The 18225-nt window shown below is 51.1% G+C and overlaps 1 protein-coding gene across 6 annotated transcripts; it reads left to right on the top strand.

The window, feature by feature from the left end:
* The first annotated feature begins 3832 nt into the window (after nucleotides 1–3832).
* On the top strand, nucleotides 3833–18132 carry pogzb (pogo transposable element derived with ZNF domain b). 6 transcript variants are annotated; one of them, XM_037273884.1, is made up of 18 exons: nucleotides 3833–4162; nucleotides 4710–4822; nucleotides 5374–5510; nucleotides 7851–7908; nucleotides 7982–8089; nucleotides 8595–8808; nucleotides 8880–9025; nucleotides 9084–9184; nucleotides 9381–9527; nucleotides 9778–9912; nucleotides 9979–10172; nucleotides 13034–13159; nucleotides 13222–13281; nucleotides 13345–13457; nucleotides 13850–15496; nucleotides 15573–15609; nucleotides 15854–17831; nucleotides 17896–18132. In XM_037273884.1, exons 2-17 carry the CDS (start codon nucleotides 4714–4716, stop codon nucleotides 17718–17720), a joined length of 5199 nt encoding a protein of 1732 aa, XP_037129779.1. In that variant the 5' UTR covers nucleotides 3833–4162; nucleotides 4710–4713; the 3' UTR covers nucleotides 17721–17831; nucleotides 17896–18132. The 6 variants fall into 6 exon arrangements, with proteins under 6 accessions (XP_037129779.1, XP_037129778.1, XP_037129777.1 ...); XM_037273883.1 differs by having other exon boundaries at nucleotides 3833–3964; XM_037273881.1 differs by having other exon boundaries at nucleotides 3834–4822.
* The last annotated feature ends 93 nt before the right edge of the window (nucleotides 18133–18225 follow it).

Genomic DNA, 18225 nt, shown 5'->3' on the forward strand with positions numbered 1-18225 from the left:
AACAACTCGAAATTCTTCTTTTGTTCCTCAAAATCACCAAAGCGCCGTGCGAACTCCGTGCGCAGTGCGCTCAGTTTAACAGCAAAGTGCGTATTTGGGAACACCGTTGTGCCGACTTGGTTCAGCATTACTTGGCAACAGGGAAAGTGGGACAAGTTGCACTGAAGCATTTGTGTCTCCCATAAAATCAGCTTCACTTGAAATGCCTTCACTGCGTCATACATGTCAGTGATCATGCGGTCACGTCCCTGGAGCTGGAGGTTTAAGGCATTGAGATGTGCGGTTATGTCAGCTAGAAACGCCAACTCACATTTCCACTTTTCATCCCGTAAAACGGTGGAGTCTTTGCCTTTACTGTCCATGAACTGACAAATTTCGTTGCTGAGCTCAAAAACTCTGTTGAGAACTTTCCCCCGACTTAGCCAACGCACCTCTGTATGATAAGGAATGTCGGCAAACTCTGAATCTATAGTCCGCATAAAGGACTGAAATTGCCGGTGATTTAAACCTCTACTTCGGATAAAGTTTACGGTTTGCGTTACAGTGCTCATTACATGGTCCATCTTCAGGACTTTGCCACACAGTGCTTCCTGGTGTATGATGCAGTGGTATGTTGTTAACTCACCAGTACAGTTCTCCTCCTGCATCTTTTCTCGCATCCTTCCTACTAGTCCACTTTTCTCACCGCACATAGCCGGTGCTCCATCAGTTGTAAGACCAATAAGTTTGTCCCAGGGCAGTTTCATGTCGGTTACACTTTGACATACGTTTTCAAAAATGTCCTTTCCGGTCGTTGTCCCGTGCATCGGTTTAATGTCCAATATTTCCTCAGTAACACGCAAATCGGAGTCCACCCCACGGATGAAGATGGCTAGCTCTGCAGTGTCAGTCATGTCAGTACTTTCATCCATAGCAAGAGAGTATGCAATAAAGTCTTTGCTTCTTTTACTCAACTGTGTTCTTAAATCAGTGGCCATCTCACAAACTCGATCAGCAACCGTATTTCTACTCAGGCTTACATTTGCCAGCATCTGCTTTTTGTCTGGACATATGATGTCGCACACCTTGACCATGCAGCTCTTCAGAAATTCTCCCTCTGTGAATGGCCGGCCTGCTTTGGCGATCTCCTCTGCCACGATAAAACTCGCTTTCACAGCAGCTTCACTTTGTGATTTTGCACGGGTGAAAAACGTCTGCTGGAATGTCAGCTTCTTCTTTAACTCTTCTACCTTCTGTATCTTCTGCTCTGCATTCAGGTCTTTCAGGTTATCCAGATGTTTTGTTTCATAGTGCCGTCTTAGATTAAACTCTTTCAATACAGCCACATTAGCGCCACAAATGAGACAAACGGGCTTACCGGCAATGTCAGTAAACATATACTCAACCTCCCATCGGTTTTTAAAGGCTCTGTTTTCAGAATCAACTTTTCTCTTCGGCATCATGAGGGGCTAGCTTCGCAATAACTTGCAGCAACAAGCACTTGACCTGATTGCCGCGGAAAAACGCTCGGCAAGGGAGCGAAAGCACTGCATTATGGGATCTGTAGTGTTTTTTCTTTTTTTTTTTTTTTCATATCGTCGGGCCATTAGTAACAATAATATAAAATGATCTCGCGGGCCGGATATAATTGCATGCCGGGCCGGATGTGGCCCGCGGGCCTTGAGTTTGACACATATGGTTTAGGGTTTAATATTTCGTATTTAATGGATTTAATTTTGTCGTCTATTTTAGGTCAACAGTATATATAGACCTAATTTAGACGTCTATCTTAGGTCTATAAAATAACCTAAAATAGACGTCTATATCAGGTTACAGAAATAACCAATTCACATGTACGGATCAATATGGTTGTTAAACACAAATCCAAACAACTTCTGTACATTAGTTATACAATTTACAGCTGGTTCAGATTTTAAAATATTAAAGATTAAGATTAATGTCCCAATGATTGTCACACAGATCTGGGTGTGGTGAAATTTGTCCTCTGCATTTAACCCATCCCCATGTGATTTTAATCCATCCCCTGGGGGAGTGGGGAGCAGTGAGCAGCAGCGGTGCCGCGCTCGGGAATCATTATGTATATCAGGGGTGGCCAACCAGTCAGAGACCAAGAGCCACATTTTTTACTGTCATCACAAAGAGCCACATCATACACATGAGCACACATGAACACCCCCCCCCACACACACACACACACACACACACACACACACACACACACACACACACACACACACACACACACACACACACACACACACACAAACACACACACACCCCTCTGCTCAGCCAAATTTATTGTGTGACATTATTATGTCACGCACCAACATGATAATGACAAATTGACTCCTACAGTACTAAAACCACAGACCAAAGACCACATTTTCAACAATGAACATTGTGTGCATTGTCTCACACAGACAAACTCTCAGTTCAACAAATTCCACAAACAAAAACATAAGTTTTTTCACTTACTATGTGTGGCGGGACAGACCATTCGTTTTAGTTTGTCGTTTTCAGGAGACAAGATTTCAATAACGTCACTGAGGCATATTTTAACGAACTCCATTTCATTGTATGGCTTTTTAGCCCGTGCAATATTCCAAGCCAGTTGAAACAATGCAAGTGTGACAGTCTCTGAGTGCTTCGTAATTTTTTTGAAAAACTGTACCTATTTTTTTGCCAGACTTTTCAAAGTCTCCAAACTTGTGCTTGCGAAATTCAGTCCCTTTTGCAAAGTCCTTATCGATATTGGCATGAAGTGAGCTGAAGTGGCGCTGACCATTTGAAGCTTTTAAATGCGCCAATGATGTCCGACATATCAGGCAGAATGGCTGAAACAAAAAACAACTTTAAGCTTTTCTGGACCTAATGGGCCCCCGTAGTCACAGTCGCCATTCATTAAAAAGCCAGCAAAACCAATCGCTCTGTTTGTCCCTCCTCCTTTGCGGGATTTCACCTCACGCGCATGCGCGTTTGACCAAAATACCATATTGAACTCAAGCGAAGCAAATACGCACGAAAAATAAACACAAATGTTGATATGAACGTAAAAGAGCCGCATGAAACCAGCCAAAGAGCCGCATGCGGCTCGCGAGCCGCGGGTTGGCCACAGCTGATGTATATGATCAGATTTGATGTTTTTAATTTAGACGTCTATTTTAGGTCTATACCGAGACCAATTGTAGACGTCTAAATTAGGTCTATACATGGACCAGACGTCTAATAGACGTCTATGGCTGACACGGAGGCGTTCATACATTTATTTGGGTTGACAGTCATAATGGCCCTCCGCAGTAAACTGACTACAATGCGGCCCGTGACAAAAATGAGTTTGACACCGCTGCGGTCCCCAATTCGAATTTTGTTTGCATCTTTCCGATTCGCGTGTGTTCAGGGATGAGAATGGCAAATGTGAAAAAGCAGGGAAAAGTAGCGGGAGGGGAGGGGTGGGGTAAACGCAGTCGCGACGGGCGGGGGAATGCCCGCGAGAGTCACCAAGGCTAACGTTGCCCGGCCAGCTAGCCGGCCGCTGACCCCCATATATAAAAGAAATAATTTTCTCAACGGATTTACATGATTCACGAAAATACTTTAGACGGAAAAAAAACACGGAAAGCCGCGGATCCGCGGAAGATTCTCATCCCTGTGTGTTGCGTCACGCTGACGTCACATTGTCTATCCAGCCAGAAGCGGGACAATGCCACTCAAATGATGCTTGCTCTCGAAGCACTGTTTTGTCGTGATTTTTGTTGTGTTGTTTTATTGTTTTCGTGTTACAGTGTATCGTGAGACGAAAGCCGCCTCCCCGGAAGTGACGCAGTTAACGCCAACCAATCTGCGGCACAAACGCAAGAAACAAGCAGAAGTCCCGCCCTCGCTTTTCGTCTTTTGCGGTCCGTCGGGCTGTCCGTGTTTGTCGGCTGTTTCTGTTGTGTTGTTGGGCTTCATCTTCCTGCTGGAGGTAAGCGCGCTCCCTCTCGGGCTGCTTCGGTCTGGTTAGGTCGAGAACCTCGCCTTGCGCTGGGCGGGAGCACGGAGGGAGCAATCGGTGCACCGGAGGGGCGGTGCGTGTCCAACAAAACGCAGCGCAGCAGAATCAACCTTCACGTCGTCGTCCGTTGGGCAAACTTGGATTTTCTATATACTTTCCGGTCACTTGGTGGGTGCGTTTTGAGCCGTCGTGACCGAAGAGCAAAGAAGAAAGGTCAACGTAGACGAGGAGGGACGGGGCAGCGAACCCTGCAGCCGCCGCCACAGATTAAATATCAGTGCCGCGCAAACGTTGACACGGCTCCTTATCTTAGGTTATTTTAGTTTATCTTAGCTTTGCTTTATTCGTCTTACTGTAGTCTAGTTTAGCGAGAAACAAGTTAACCACGTATACGTCACTTTCAGTCTTCGCTATGTCCGTTTGTGTGTGTCGATTTGTATCGCGAATGTCGTCTTCTCGGGCAACACGTTGACCTCAGTATTTTTATTTTGGCTCTCATCTGCGTGCAATTTGTGCTTGTGTCGGCTTGGCCCTCACATTGGCTGGCGTTTTTCGATGTGTGCCCCGATGTGTGCCCCTGCTTATGACCAGCCTTCCGCCGTTAGCACACATCGATCGAATTTGTTGCCAGTCCAATGTTGTCCCCCGTGAGGATGCCTCAGCCCCATGTGTCAGCGCGTGCTCTTCGCACGGCGGCTTGATGTGGTTTCCATAGCAACATGGACACGGAGTTGTTTATGGAGTGTGAAGAGGAGGAGCTGGAGCCGTGGCAGCAGGTGGACGACGGCGTGGACGAAGACAACGACAACGTGGGCGCTTGTGAGCCAGGTAGGCAGTAAAAGCCGCGTGCGTGTCTGTGTTGGCAATCGTTCGCAATTGCGGACTTTGACCGCACCGCAAATGCCCGTCGACTGTGCGAACGAGTAAAAAGATTTCAAAGGCAGCGAGTGCATTTGGAATCATTTGCCTTTACCTGTCAAAACGTGGCGGCTTTGACAGCCTTGCGTTGCAAATATGTGCTTAACAGGACTCATTAGATTCTAAAAAATCATGCAAACGCTGACCCTTAGCCACAACTTTCCTCTGTCACGAAGAGCAGGTCATGCTGCTTTCTGTACATCCGATGAAGCTTTTACCTTCTGCTCACTGTCGTGACATTGTAACATACACGTCATTGTGTCTGTGATCGCATCGAATGTAGTCAGAGCGCCTTCTAGCGGACAATCAGCACAGGTACATCATTCTGATGACACCAACCAACACTTGTTAGATGAGAAAGAATGTATTTGGCTTTGTCGGGGCTGAGTGTGGTTCTTCTGAAGAAGGCTAATAATGGCCTGTGGCGTGCGAGTGGTGAGGACTTTGTTTGTCTGCCTCAGCTTCTTTGTCGCCCTCATCACTGAAGCCGATGGCGCCGCCTCTTCCATCATCCTGTGCCGCCGCCCCTGTGTTGCCTCACAGGCCCTTCTTCCTGACGCAGACCAGCGGCGGGGCACACCTCCTCCTCAGTGCCCAGGTACACCCGCATGCATCTTCATCTGTGCCAGGGTTCGCTCAGGTTACGCGGTTTTGTGGTCTGGTTTTTGCTCTGCTTCGGTACTTGCTGAAGTTAAACGTGAAAGTGTACATTGACAGTATTTCTTTTTTTTAACCGACGCGTATTGAACAGAAATGGTTTAATTCATATTATCTGGTCTTTTTTTTCCAAACTCTTCAAACATAAAGATATAAAAGTTTAATTTTTTGTCAAGAATCAACAAGTGGGACACAATCGTGAAGTGGAACAAAATCTATTGGATAATTTAAACTTTTTTAACAAATAAAAAACTGAAAAGTGGGGCGTGCAATATTATTCGGCCCCCTTGCGCTAATACTTTGTAGCGCCACCTTTTGCTGCAATTACAGCTGCAAGTCGCTTGGGGTATGTCTCTATCAGTTTTGCACATCGAGAGACTGGAATTCTTGCCCATTCTTCCTTGCAAAACAGCTTGAGCTCAGTGAGGTTGGATGGAGAGCGTTTGTGAACAGCAGTCTTCAGCTCTTTCCACAGATTCTCGATTGGATTCAGGTCTGGACTTTGACTTGGCCATTCTAACACCTGGATGCGTCTATTTGTGAACCATTCCATTGTAGATCTGGCTTTATGTTTTGGATCATTGTCCTGTTGGACGTTAAATCTCCGTCCCAGTCTCAGGTCTTTTGCAGACTCCAACAGGTTTTCTTCCAGAATGGTCCTGTATTTGGCTCCATCCATCTTCCCATCAATTTTAGCCATCTTCCCTGTCCCTGCTGAAGAAAAGCAGGCCCAAACCATGATGCTGCCACCACCATGTTTGACAGTGGGGATGGTGTGTTCAGGGTGATGAGCTGTGTTGCTTTTACGCCAAACATATCGTTTTGCATTGTGGCCAAAAAGTTCGATTTTGGTTTCATCTGACCAGAGCACCTTCTTCCACATGTTTGGTGTGTCTCCCAGGTGGCTTGTGGCAAACTTTAAACGAGACTTTTTATGGATATCTTTGAGAAATGGCTTTCTTCTTGCCACTCTTCCATAAAGGCCAGATTTGTGCAGTGCACGACTGATTGTTGTCCTATGGACAGACTCTCCCACCTCAGCTGTAGTTATCTGCAGTTCATCCAGAGTGATCATGGGCCTCTTGGCTGCATCTCTGATCAGTCTTCTCCTTGTTTGAGATGAAAGTTTGGAGGGACGGCCGGGTCTTGGTAGATTTGCAGTGGTCTGATACTCCTTCCATTTCAATATAATTGCTTGCACAGTGCTCCTTGAGATGTTTAAAGCTTGGGAAATCTTTTTGTATCCAAATCCGGCTTTAAACTTCTCCACAACAGTATCTCGGACCTGCCTGGTGTGTTCCTTTGTCTTCATGGTTCTCTCTGCGCTTTAAACAGAACCCTGAGACTATCAAAGAGCAGATGCATTTATACGGAGACTTGATTACACACAGGTGCATTCTATTTATCATCATCAGTCATTTAGGACAACATTGGATCATTCAAAGATCCTCACTGAACTTCTGGAGTGAGTTTGCTGCACTGAAAGTAAAGGGGCCGAATAATATTGCACGCCCCACTTTTCAGTTTTTTATTTGTCCCATATCCCATATATATATATCCATATATATATATATATGGATATATATATATATATATATATGTCGGCTCCCCTTTCACGTGCCTGCTCTGCTCACAACACAACACGCCGCGTACTGCTCCCGGAAAGAGGAAGCAAGCAACAATGAACTGGATTTCAAAATAAAGTCGCGTCTAATGTCCGAGGTCAAACACGGCGATATAAATCGATGTTTACGTTTAGCATCGATGCCAATAAATCGTAGAGCATTATATCGATTAATCGATGTGTATCGATGAATCATTACACCCCTAGTATATATGTATATGTACTGCCCATGTTGAATACATTGTCCCGCTTTACAAGGAGCCTTGAAAATCGGAATCAGAATGAAGGTGAATGAAAATGCTTCATGGGAACACCTGACGGCAGCGCGTAAACACAAGTGACCCACCTTTGGGTTTTGCCTGACCTTTTATGACACGTCTGGTGCGGCGCTCCCCCACCCGCTCTCGTCTGCACGCTTAGTCAAACGCTTAGATTTAGAACCTTGTTTGAGATGCATCCCTAAAAAATCATCAGGCTTGCCACCAGGATCTCGAAAGGGGCTCTTAGCAACCAAACTTGGGCATCCCTTTCTAAAGTAGTTTTATCTCTTTTTGGGGGGGGGGGGGGTTACATCACATTTTAGCTTTATAAGACCAGGCTTTCACACTCAAGCACATGTCACCATTTCGTGTGTGTGCATGTACTGTTCTGGCTCAGGCGTTGCCGCTGCCATCACCCGGACCGTCGCAGATTGTCAACCTGTTGCAGAAGCCGTGTAGGTGGCGCCGCTCTCTTCATGCTCAACCCTCCAAAGCTGAGTTGACATTTTGCACTGACCGTCTGCGCAGCCCCCGGGGTACAGCTTGCCCTGGGCGCGTCCTCTAGCTTACCCGCCGGGCACACCCTCTTGGGACCTCCCCCCCAGCTGGGCCATCACGCCAGCAGGGGGCACCAAGGTCAGTGGCCTCGTTGATTAAGCCTTTTTGTTTTGGTGCCCATTGTTTTCTTGGGGTTAAGCCTCCAACTTGTGGGCAGCATCACTTTGCTCCACACGTTTTGACGGCTAAGTGGCTCAAGGTTAGGTTTTTGTGACACGTCGCACTGTCACGTCGACGCACAATTTGTTCACATTACGTTCAATTGTTGACTGTTAGGTCAGGTTTTGTGACACGTCGCACTCTTGCGTCGAAGGACAATTTGTTCGTATTGTGTTCAATTGTTGGCTGTTTGCTTCAGACAGCATTCAAACGCTAAAGTTAGACTTCTTTTTCTTACCGTGCTAAAAATCGCATTTTCTTTTTTTGTTGTCAGAAAGAAGAAGCGCATTTCTTGTCATAGATCTCCTGTATCAAAATGACTTTCCATGATGCTAAACTTGTCTTTGATTAAAATAGAAAGCGGAGAACTCGTCCCCCCATCCACATGTTGAGTTCAAGTGCTAATGTTAGCCTATTTTCATCTCGCTTTTCATTGCTGCGATCGCAGCGTCAGGTGACCCAGCGGCTCCCAGCTCGACGTCCTCCTCCAGCATTAGGCCGACCAAGGTGGTCCTCAGCGTGGACGAGTTCTACTACGGGATGGCCGGTGGGGAGCAGCCTTTGAGGTCGAAGTACCGGCAGGCGCTGGACACCTTCGACTGCAGTGTTTGTCAGCGCACATTTAGCGACAACCTCAGGTGTGCCTCTCGGGGGCTGCTTGACGAGGGAGGGCCACCCGCTCGACGTGAGGAAAATGTCACTGGCGCAGGTTGGTGCAGCACACGCTTCAGCACTCGCCGCTCATCCGAGGAGGCGACGACCGGAAGATGTGCGCCTTCTGCTTCCGCCAGTTTTCCAGCGGCGCTCATCTTCAAGGCCACCGCGAGCGGGTTCACGGCCCCGCCCCCTCTTCCTGTAAGTTAACGCGTGCCGTCGATGCCGGCCATCTTGACGCCGCGGCGGGTCTCCGCAGGTACGTGTCGCATCTGTGAGTGGGCCTTTGATGACGAGCCGGCCTTCCTCAACCACATGAAGACCAACCATAAACCGGGAGAGATGCCCTATGTCTGCCAGGTGGGCGCGCCTTCTTGGTTGCGGCTTCCGTTCGGGTGTGCAGTTAGCATGGCGGAAACCCACGCAGCCATGTGTGAGTGCGGATGGTTGCTAGCATGTGTGAAGGGAAGCCCAGAAGAAGAAGCAGGATGGGAGGGAGGCCACCATCTATCGGTGCCCGCTTGCGGCATCCTGATGAATTGTGACTTGTGTTCAGGTGTGCTTCTACCGCTCATCCTTCTACTCGGACGTCCTGCAGCACTTTGCGAGCTTCCACAGAAATTCGCGCTACCTGCTCTGCGTCTTCTGCCTTAAAGTCAGCAGGAACGTGGCCAGCTATCAGAAGCACGTCCTGCGCCACCAGGTACACACACACACACACTCACACACACATGCACAATCTTGTGCAGAGCACCACCCGCGGCCTCCATCCCTACACTTTTATGCTTCCAGCCTCACGTCCTGACTTGTAGCTACACAAGACACCACTGTAGGACATAAACACCAAAGTTGGACTCAATCTAAAGCTAGTCAAGCGCTGGCAAGCCATCGCCAGCAAGTGATGTAACTTTGCTTTTTTGGAGATGGGAATAAAGGTTGTCTTTGTGTGCCAGGCGGGCCAGGCCTTCCACTGCAGCAGATGTCGCCTTCAGTTTGCCTTCCTGGCAGACAAAAAGCGCCACAAGCTGGAGCGCCACCGCAGCGTGCGCAGGCCCGCCAAGCTGGAGGGGCTCCCGCTGGGTTCAAAGGTCAGCTCCCGCCCAGAGTTCCCCGGCGAGTCCTTGTTGTTGATGTTGATATCACCACCCGCCCAGGTGACCATTCGCATGTACGGCAAGAAAAGGATTCCCGCCGCATCGGTCGGAGGCGGGGCCCGGCTCCTGCGGGATCCCTCCTGCCTCATCCAGCCCATCAAGATCAAGACGGAGCAGCAGAGCGCCTCCGGCCTTGGGGACTCCCCACTGGCCGACCCCCCCCCATCCCCCTCCGGGCGGCCGCGTGGCGGCAGGTAAGCTAAAAAGGAAAACTAGATTGGGTTCATCAAGACAAAGTGCATCCATTTGTGGAGGCGGCCATACTTGCCGTGGGGAAAGGGAGGGGGAATGGCGAGCCGTGGCGCAGAGGCAGGTGTCTTGGCTTGGGCGCCTCCTCGATTCAGCGCGGCATTATCTCTGTGGGATTCTGACCAATCGGGTCGCTCTTGCCATTTTCCAGCGTCGATACTGACGGGAGGTAGAAATAAAGCCAAGTCAATCAGAAATGAAAAAAAAGTCCTTCCAATCGATCTCCAGGGTTAACCATTTAACGTCAATGGCTCTACTTTTTGAGAACAAGGCTCTCCATAACGATGGCTAACAACCCAGGTTCAATTTAATCCCGCACACAAAGAATTTAGGTTGAGATGAATATCTTCAACATACTTACCTTAGAAAGGGCACCGCCATACGACGATGTGAGTTTTTGGGCACATTCGAAGGATAACGTCCACGGGAAAAACGGGAATGGATGAAGCCACGGCTTGCTAACCACAAGTAGGCACAGACCCCTTTTTCAATGCCAAAATGTACATTTGGAGAAATGCATTTCAATTTGCCTTGTCTTGTTTGCCGTACGATTTGTCGTTGACCTTGCCCAAACAAAGGTCGGGTCCTCACTTGATCCGAAATGCAAACGTTTACCCTGTCGCCAGGTCCACAGCAGCCAATGGACAAGCTTACCGTAAAAAGTAGCCCCACCCCCCACCTCATATGTTCCTTCCCGGTGAAGCTTCCCTGTGATTGACGCATTGAAAGCTCTGTGAAATTCATGGAAAAACGACAAAGTCTTTGGCATGGAAATGGCTTTCCGCACAAACAGTTTGCGAGGCTCATTTGTGCATTGGCCAGGGTTGACTTGGAAATGTGGCTATCAAAAACCAAACGGCGAGCGATTGGACTTTGTCTATGTGGCGATAATCACAATTGAGAGCGAGTTTTGCTTGCCTGAGGAGGACAGCAACAGCGACTCTGATGCCGAGGCGCCACATCCCTCGCTCTCCAAGGCAGAAGCAGCCCACCTTTGCCCTGACGAGTAAGTGCTTTCTTATCCTTTGAATCTGAACTTTGCTTTTTTGGGCCATGAATTGGCTCCCACTCAGCTAAAGCTTGCATGCCTGTGAGAAGAAAATCATGTTATCGGCAAAGAAAGGATTGCCACTTTTGAAAATGACATTTCTTTCATCGCCCCAGTCATAGGAATGTCAAGATTCAGAAGGGGACCGGGTCAAATTGGAAGGAGCAAAAGCAATTTACCGTGCAAAGGATACAAACTGTTTGCGGGCACTTTTGTTTTGGAGGCGCTCGTCCACAGCCAGAGGATCGCTGCTATCGGCACTTCCGATCTGGACAAGGACCTGCTGGAGCAGCTTTACAACTGGGCTCAGGTCAAGCCCAGCACCAACCAAGTGCAGGTGCTTTTCGATGACCTGCTCCAAAGGAAGAGCGTGGCGTGCGGCACCATCAGTGCAAACCAAACGGAAGGGAAGAGCGGGCCGTGCGGCACCATTGGCGCAAACCAAACAGAAAGGAAGAGCGGGGTGTGCAGCACCATCGGCGCAAACCAAACGGACTTTCCCAAAAGCAACAGCAGCCCCGAGGATTGTCTGATCTGATGGCTGAGGAGCGACTCGCTTGTCTTTACCCATTGGAGAGATTCCAGGGATGTTTTTTAATGCCCAAAATGGCCGCTGGACATCCCTGTCCCGTCAGCGGCAAAATAATACAACAGGTGTGTATTGTAGCCATTTGGCATTGCAGTCATTTGTGCGCTGGGTCTATTTTTATGTGACCCTAACCCTAACCCCTCTCTCAGCTGACTTGGCGTAGCCAGTGCCCTGATAGGGTGACACGAAGAAGTGGCACAAGAGTTGGGTTTTTTTTCACTTCATGGATATTGCCGTGGTGAATGCCTTCGTCCAGCAGAAGGGCAAAGTGGAGAGCTTTTCTCCGGATGTCGGCCTGGATGGCATCGCCCGACTGAACCCATCGAGGTTCAGGCTTCTCCGTGACAAAGCGCCCATCGAGTGCGCCGCGCTTGGCTCTGCTTCTTGCGCACCAGGGACTGCGATAGTGACTGGCGTGGTGACAACAATTTGTAAGTGTGGGAAATACCCATGTGTGTTTTGTTTCCATAAAGCCATTACCCCAAAAGACTCGTGCGTCTATGCTTCTGCTTTCAGTCATACGTACTTGGAGTGAAAAGATAGTCTTCAGTCTAAGTTTCATCTTTGTGTGTTGAAGCGTTCCAGAATAGCAGCAGCCTTTTTCCCGAGCGACGTATGCGACCACGCCGGGCCGAACGGCGACCACGCTTGCGGACTACTCCTCGGGCAAAACCTGAGTTAAATTCTCATTTGGTCTCATGGCATTGTCAAAATTCCACCACGCATTCATTTTCCCAGCGCTCTCTCTTTTGTGTATTCCTCAGTGCCAGTCGCACTTGAACAGATTGTGACTCTTCTGCCTGTTAGTTCCTTTTGCGCATGTTCAGGGCGATGTGGTTTGCACCGTGCTCAATCTTGGGGCCACCGTTTGGCTCGTGTTGTGTTACGTGAGCGCAGGTGTCATGTTCCCCCATAATGACTGACACGCATACAGCAAATGGATGCCGTCAAATTTTGTCAAAACAATGCAATGAAATGTTCTTCGTTTCAAGTCCCTAACAAAGGATTTTTTTGGATTGCATTGTCGCTATTTGAGGACATTTCAATGGGAACAAAGTAGCGCTCTCAGCGCATTTTTGTGTTTGCAGGTTGCCAGCTGATTGTTGTCCAATTGATGTAATTTGACTGAAGCGTGTGCTCAAAGCAAGCATCTGCTTTTTGGTTGTCAGGTTGTGGTGCTTGGAGTGCGGCGGCGACGTGCGCGACATGGCTGCCCACTACCCCACGCACGTGCGCTGCCTGCTGTGCGCCTTTGGCAGCTGCTGCTCTCGCGCATACGCAGGCCACATGATCCAGTAAGACGGGAAGGGCGGGGAAGCAGCGGGGCTCGTGATCGATTGTTGCCATCTCATTGCAGCCACCACGTGCCACGCTCCAAAGACCACCGTCTCCCTCCGCATCAACACCCGCCTCCTTGGTCAGCCGCCGTCGCGTCCTCCGTCCTCGAGCGGCTGCTGACAAAGGCCTGCTTATGTTTCAGTCCTTTCTTCTTGACATGTTGCCACTGTGACTTTGCGTCGGTGTCCGGGGACGAGATGGCCGAACACCTGCTGGCCAACCCGGAGCATGGTGGTGCCATCTGCCGCCCCAGAGGTGAGCATTTAGTGCAGGCTTCCTAACGCCTCGAGCGGCGGCTTCAAGCAAAGGCGTCAAGTGTTTGCCACGTCCTCCCTTGCTGTTGTACAAACAAAAGTCAAGAAATCCAACGTGCTCAACACTGACGATATGGAAAGTAACTCACTTGTCACAAAATATTTTGTTTTTATGTTAGTCAAAATGAAATGACAAATCAAATTGGCGTCACCTTGGTGCGTAAACGAAGCATTATGACGGGAAAGCAGACAGAATATTGCTGTCTCATTATTTTGGCTTTCCCAGATGACATGGCACCAGAGTAGAAGGACAAGAGTAGATTTTAAAATGTTCCCTCCTGTGCCGGCTGGGGATGAGCTTTGCTCAAGCTTGGAGCTGTTTGTCGTCTGCAGTGTACGTGGAGCCAGATATCCAGCTGCGTTGGGACCGAGAGCCGCCACACCAGCTCGAGAGCGACCAGATGCCATGCCAGCTCGGGAGCGACGAGCCGCTTGGCCACCGGGACTGGAGGCTGTCCGACAGCTGGACGCGCCCCGAGGATGACCTGGATGCAGAGATCAGAATCTCGCCCTTCACACAGCCCTGCGGGCCTCGCCAGCCGGCGCTGAGGAACGGCGACGCTGTGGACTTCTTCAACCTGCTGTTCCCTGCAGCGCTGGTGGAACTGATCGCTGCAGAGACCAACGCCCACGCCAAGACCTGCTGCTACCTGGACTCGGGCTGCCGGGACTGGCTTTCGGTCACCCCGCGAGAAGTCAAAGGTTTCCTGGGTCTGTGCATCCTGATGGGCTTGCACAACCTCCCAGAGCCATCTCAGTACTGGTCTTGGAACCAACGTGACGGCCCCACCTTCCAGCGCACCATGAGCCTGGAACGCTTCAAGCAAGTGGCCTCCAACATCCGCATGGGAAGCTTCAGCACCGCCAAGTTGTCGCGTGGCCGCCAAGCCCACGACCCGCTGCGCGTCTTCGGGCGCATGCTGGACATTCTGAGCAGCGCCATGTGGGATGCCTACCGGCCCAACTGCTGCCTGAGCATGGACAAAGCGCTGCTCCCCGCTCTGGAGGGAGATCCTCCAATGGGGAGCTTGCAGGGCCAGCCTCAGTTGTGGCTGTTGTGCGACTCCAAGTCCGGCTACTGCCACCGCTTCTTCATCCAGAGCGACCAGGAGGTGGCCCCCGCTTCTTCATCCAGAGCGGCCAGGAGGGGCCCGGGCGTGGTGCAGGAGCTGGTCAAGGGTCTGGAGAACAAGCACCACCACATTTACTTGGCCAAGTCGCTCACGTCTGTGCCTCTGGTGCAGCAGCTTCTGGACCAGGGCATCTATGCCTCCAGCTCCTTCCCGCCTCGCAGTCCCATCCTGCCGGCAGCGCTGTGGGAGGACGGCCGACTGGACAAGCCCGGGGACTTCTTGCAGAGGCGCTTGGGTCCCCTGCTGGCCACACGCTGGAAGGACACCAAGGAGATGGGCTGCCTGTCCAGCAACGCCCGCGCGGGGGAAGCGGACACAGTGTGGAGGCGCTCGCAGAGCAAGATGGGTAGCCTGGATCCCATCAGGCGGCCCATGGCCTTCCGACTCCTGCAAGAGAACATGCGAGGGGTAGACATCTGCAAGCAGCTCCTGGCCTGTAACCCGCTGGGTGGAATACTGCAGGACCGCCACTGGCGCGCTCTCTTCTGGTTCTTGGTCAACCTGAGTGTGGTCAACGCCTTCATCGTCCTGCGCGAGAGCCGCAAGGAGAACCCGCCGGCCTGGGTGCGAGACGGCCTCTTCACGCAGGTCAACTTCCGCAAGCGTCTGGGCATCCAGCTGGCCGAGTGTGCCCGCCAGCCCTCGCATGGGAGCACACGGGAGGCGGAGAGGGGTGACCGGAAGGTCCGACACCGCATGGACCGGATCACTGGCTCGTCCGGGAGCTGCCAACACTGCGGTGGGACCATGGATACCGGCACCTGGGGCTGCGTGGTGTGCGGGGCGCGACTGTGCAAAGAGTCGTCGTGCTTCTGGGAGTTTCACAGCTTGTCGCCTTTCAATAAAGGTGGGTGGGGCTCATCCGAGGGTTTCTGTGCCGATGCCCGCCCTTCGCCGCTTAAAGCCGCCTTTGTTGTCCGCAGGCCCGACGGAAGTGGGATTCCTCGAGGGCAGCCATAGGTAATCGCAGCCCGCTGCTAAGCCGCCTCCACAAAATCATTTTGTCATCAGTCGTCTTATGAACTGTGACTGTGTTTTTGTCAAGTAGCTTCTTTCTGTTGTTGGGTGTCCTGCTCTTTCAAAGCAAATACATAGTATATGCCCAGACAGGCTCACATGAATACACTGCACTCGTGTCAGATTGAGGCAGCGGTAAATTGAATCATCTTGGGTGTCTGACTGGTGCGTCGGTTTTGTGTGACAGTGACGAGGCGGAATCCGACAGAGTCCAAGATCATCTGGCCCCCCTGGAAGACTTCTCTGAAGACGAGGCCGCCGACAGCCCCAAGCAAAGGCCACCTATAAAAAAGGAGGGTACTTCTCCGCCTCCCTCGCCTCATCTGGCCGACGTCAGCAGCCAAACGGAGCCAGCAGACTTCCTGTCAGCCCACCAACTGAGAGTGGCGCTGCTGGCTCTGTGCGGCGGCCTACACCAGGCGTCCGCCGTCTTTTCCATTGGGCCGTGCCTCATCCGGGTCTGGCTGAAGGAGGCCAGGAAACACCTCAAACAAAAGAACCGGGACAGAGACGAGATGCAGGTCCAGGGAGACGGCGAGGCCCATCTGGTGGCCTGGGTGCTGAGCCAGCGTGAGCAGCAGCTTCCTGTCAGCGAGAGCGTCTTCTTCCACAAAGCGGCCACACTCAACAAGAACGGCGCCTTGGGCGACACCTTCCGCATGTCCTACGACTGGGCCGTGCTCTTTATGCTCCGCCACCGGCTGGGCCCGACGCCCGCCGGCAGCAAGCGAGCGCCAGCCTACCGGCTGCCGCTGCCCCTGCAGGCTCGTGTCCAGTCCTTCAAGGAGTTCACCCACAGAGCCATCTTGGCCAACCGACTTCCTCAAAGTTCGGTCGGCGTGATGGACGAGCTGTGCTTCTTTGTGGATGCTGGGAGCGTTCAGCACCGCGCTGAGGCTTTGCAGTTCACGGGCTCTGTGCCGCTGGTCACCGTGTGTCTGTCGGCACTGGCTGACGGAACCATGCTGCCTGCTTTGGTGCTGACCAACAGACGGCCGGCCAACGAGCCGCTGCCGGACTTTGTGCTTCTCCAAGTCACTTCACAGAACCCAACCGCGCGGGAGGCCTTCAAGCTCTGGATTCAACGAATTTGGCTGCCATATCTTTCTGGGCCAGTTTGCCACAGGAAATCCATGTTGGTATTGGACCAGCACCAAGACCACGTGGGAGACCTTTCTCTTGGCAACCTGAGCAACTGGGGCACTCTTCCAGCCGTCATCCCCGAAGGATGTTCCTTCCTCCTGCAGCCTCTGGACCTCTGTGTCAAACCGGCTCTGCAGCGCTTCCTCCGAGCACGGTGGGACAAGTTCAGTGCTGGTGGCCAAGAGGAGCCCGAAGAAGCGGCGGCGCCAAGAAAACTGCAAGACACTGCCGCTCAAATGCTGATCCGCTGGACGGCTGAAGCCTTGACGTGCCTGAAAGACCTCCGGCAGCCATGGCGGACCTCTTTTGAGATTACGGGAATCCTGCCGAGGACAGACACCGGCCGGGAAGGTCCCGACCGAAAAGCAGAGTGGCAGAACCTCCTGAAGAGTCTTGAAAAGATACTGCTGCCTTCTGAAGACAGTTTGGACCTCCTGCTAGTAGAGGATGAAGAGGACTCTGATGACGACCTAATGTCCGCAGAGGAGGAGGACCCTCAGGAGCAAGACAAACCCGGGGCACACACTGAAATTAAGCTGCTAGAGATAAGGGACGAGAACAAAAACACAGAACTCCAGGAGGAAGAAGAGCAACAAGTGGACACCAACAGAAACTGGGAAGAGAACAAAGAGGCAAATGGCCAGGAGCCAATGGAAAACACCAAAATGGTCCAAGTAAAGCAGCTTGAGATAATGGAAGAGGACAGCGAAGAAGAAGCAAAAGAAGAGAAGGAGCAGGAGAACGAGGATAGGAAGGCCACCAAGGAGCGCAGGGAGACCAGAATCATGATCGGAGAGGAAGTTGGGGATGAATGGAAGATAACCATGAAGACGAGGACGGAGATCAGGACAGAGACAGCTCGGAGCAACCAAGACGATGGACCTGAGCTGAAAGTCCTTCCAGATCTTTAGAGGACCCAATATGGCTGGCGTCGGACAATGATGCGGCATTGTCCATTGCGATTTTCAACTTGTGCTCACCTCCAAAGCTAGCTGCTAGCGTCCAGCCCCCCAAGCTAGCTGCTAGCGTCCAGCCTCCAAAGTGAGCTCAGCCACTCCAGAGCAGCTGGCCAATTGGAATGCAAAACTGATTGTGACTGAATGTTAGCAGTGACTTGTTTCTATATGCTAGCGCTAACCACAGCATGTAGCCTGCATTCCACAGTGATTGGAATGAGAAGCTCCTCATACATGATGTCCTTTTGTTTTGGTTCAGTCTGTCTCTTCTGTCCTGTCTGTGGCTTTGTCCCAAGCCACATGGTTCTGCTGGGAAAGCTGAAAGTCATTTTCCAATTTTTTCACTATAAAAGTCTTTTTATGGTCACCTGGGGCTTTTATTGTGTCGGATTTAAACAGAAGATAACTTCAAATAGAAAACAAGTTGTCCACAATTGGAGCGGATTTTGCCTGGCTCGCT

This window comes from Syngnathus acus, chromosome 16 (assembly GCF_901709675.1).
Source record: "Syngnathus acus chromosome 16, fSynAcu1.2, whole genome shotgun sequence".
Classification (NCBI taxonomy): domain Eukaryota; kingdom Metazoa; phylum Chordata; class Actinopteri; order Syngnathiformes; family Syngnathidae; genus Syngnathus; species Syngnathus acus.

What these genes read in the sequence shown, in the direction of transcription:
- pogzb (XM_037273882.1), top strand. Translation starts at nt 4,714, where the DNA reads ATGGACACGGAGTTGTTTATGGAGTGTGAAGAGGAGGAGCTGGAGCCG. An exon ending in TACGCAGGCCACATGATCCA is followed by an intron (nt 13,160 to 13,221) that starts GTAAGACGGGAA and finishes ATCTCATTGCAG; the next exon opens with CCACCACGTGCCACGCTCCA. An exon ending in CTTGTCGCCTTTCAATAAAG is followed by an intron (nt 15,497 to 15,572) that starts GTGGGTGGGGCT and finishes TGTTGTCCGCAG; the next exon opens with GCCCGACGGAAGTGGGATTC.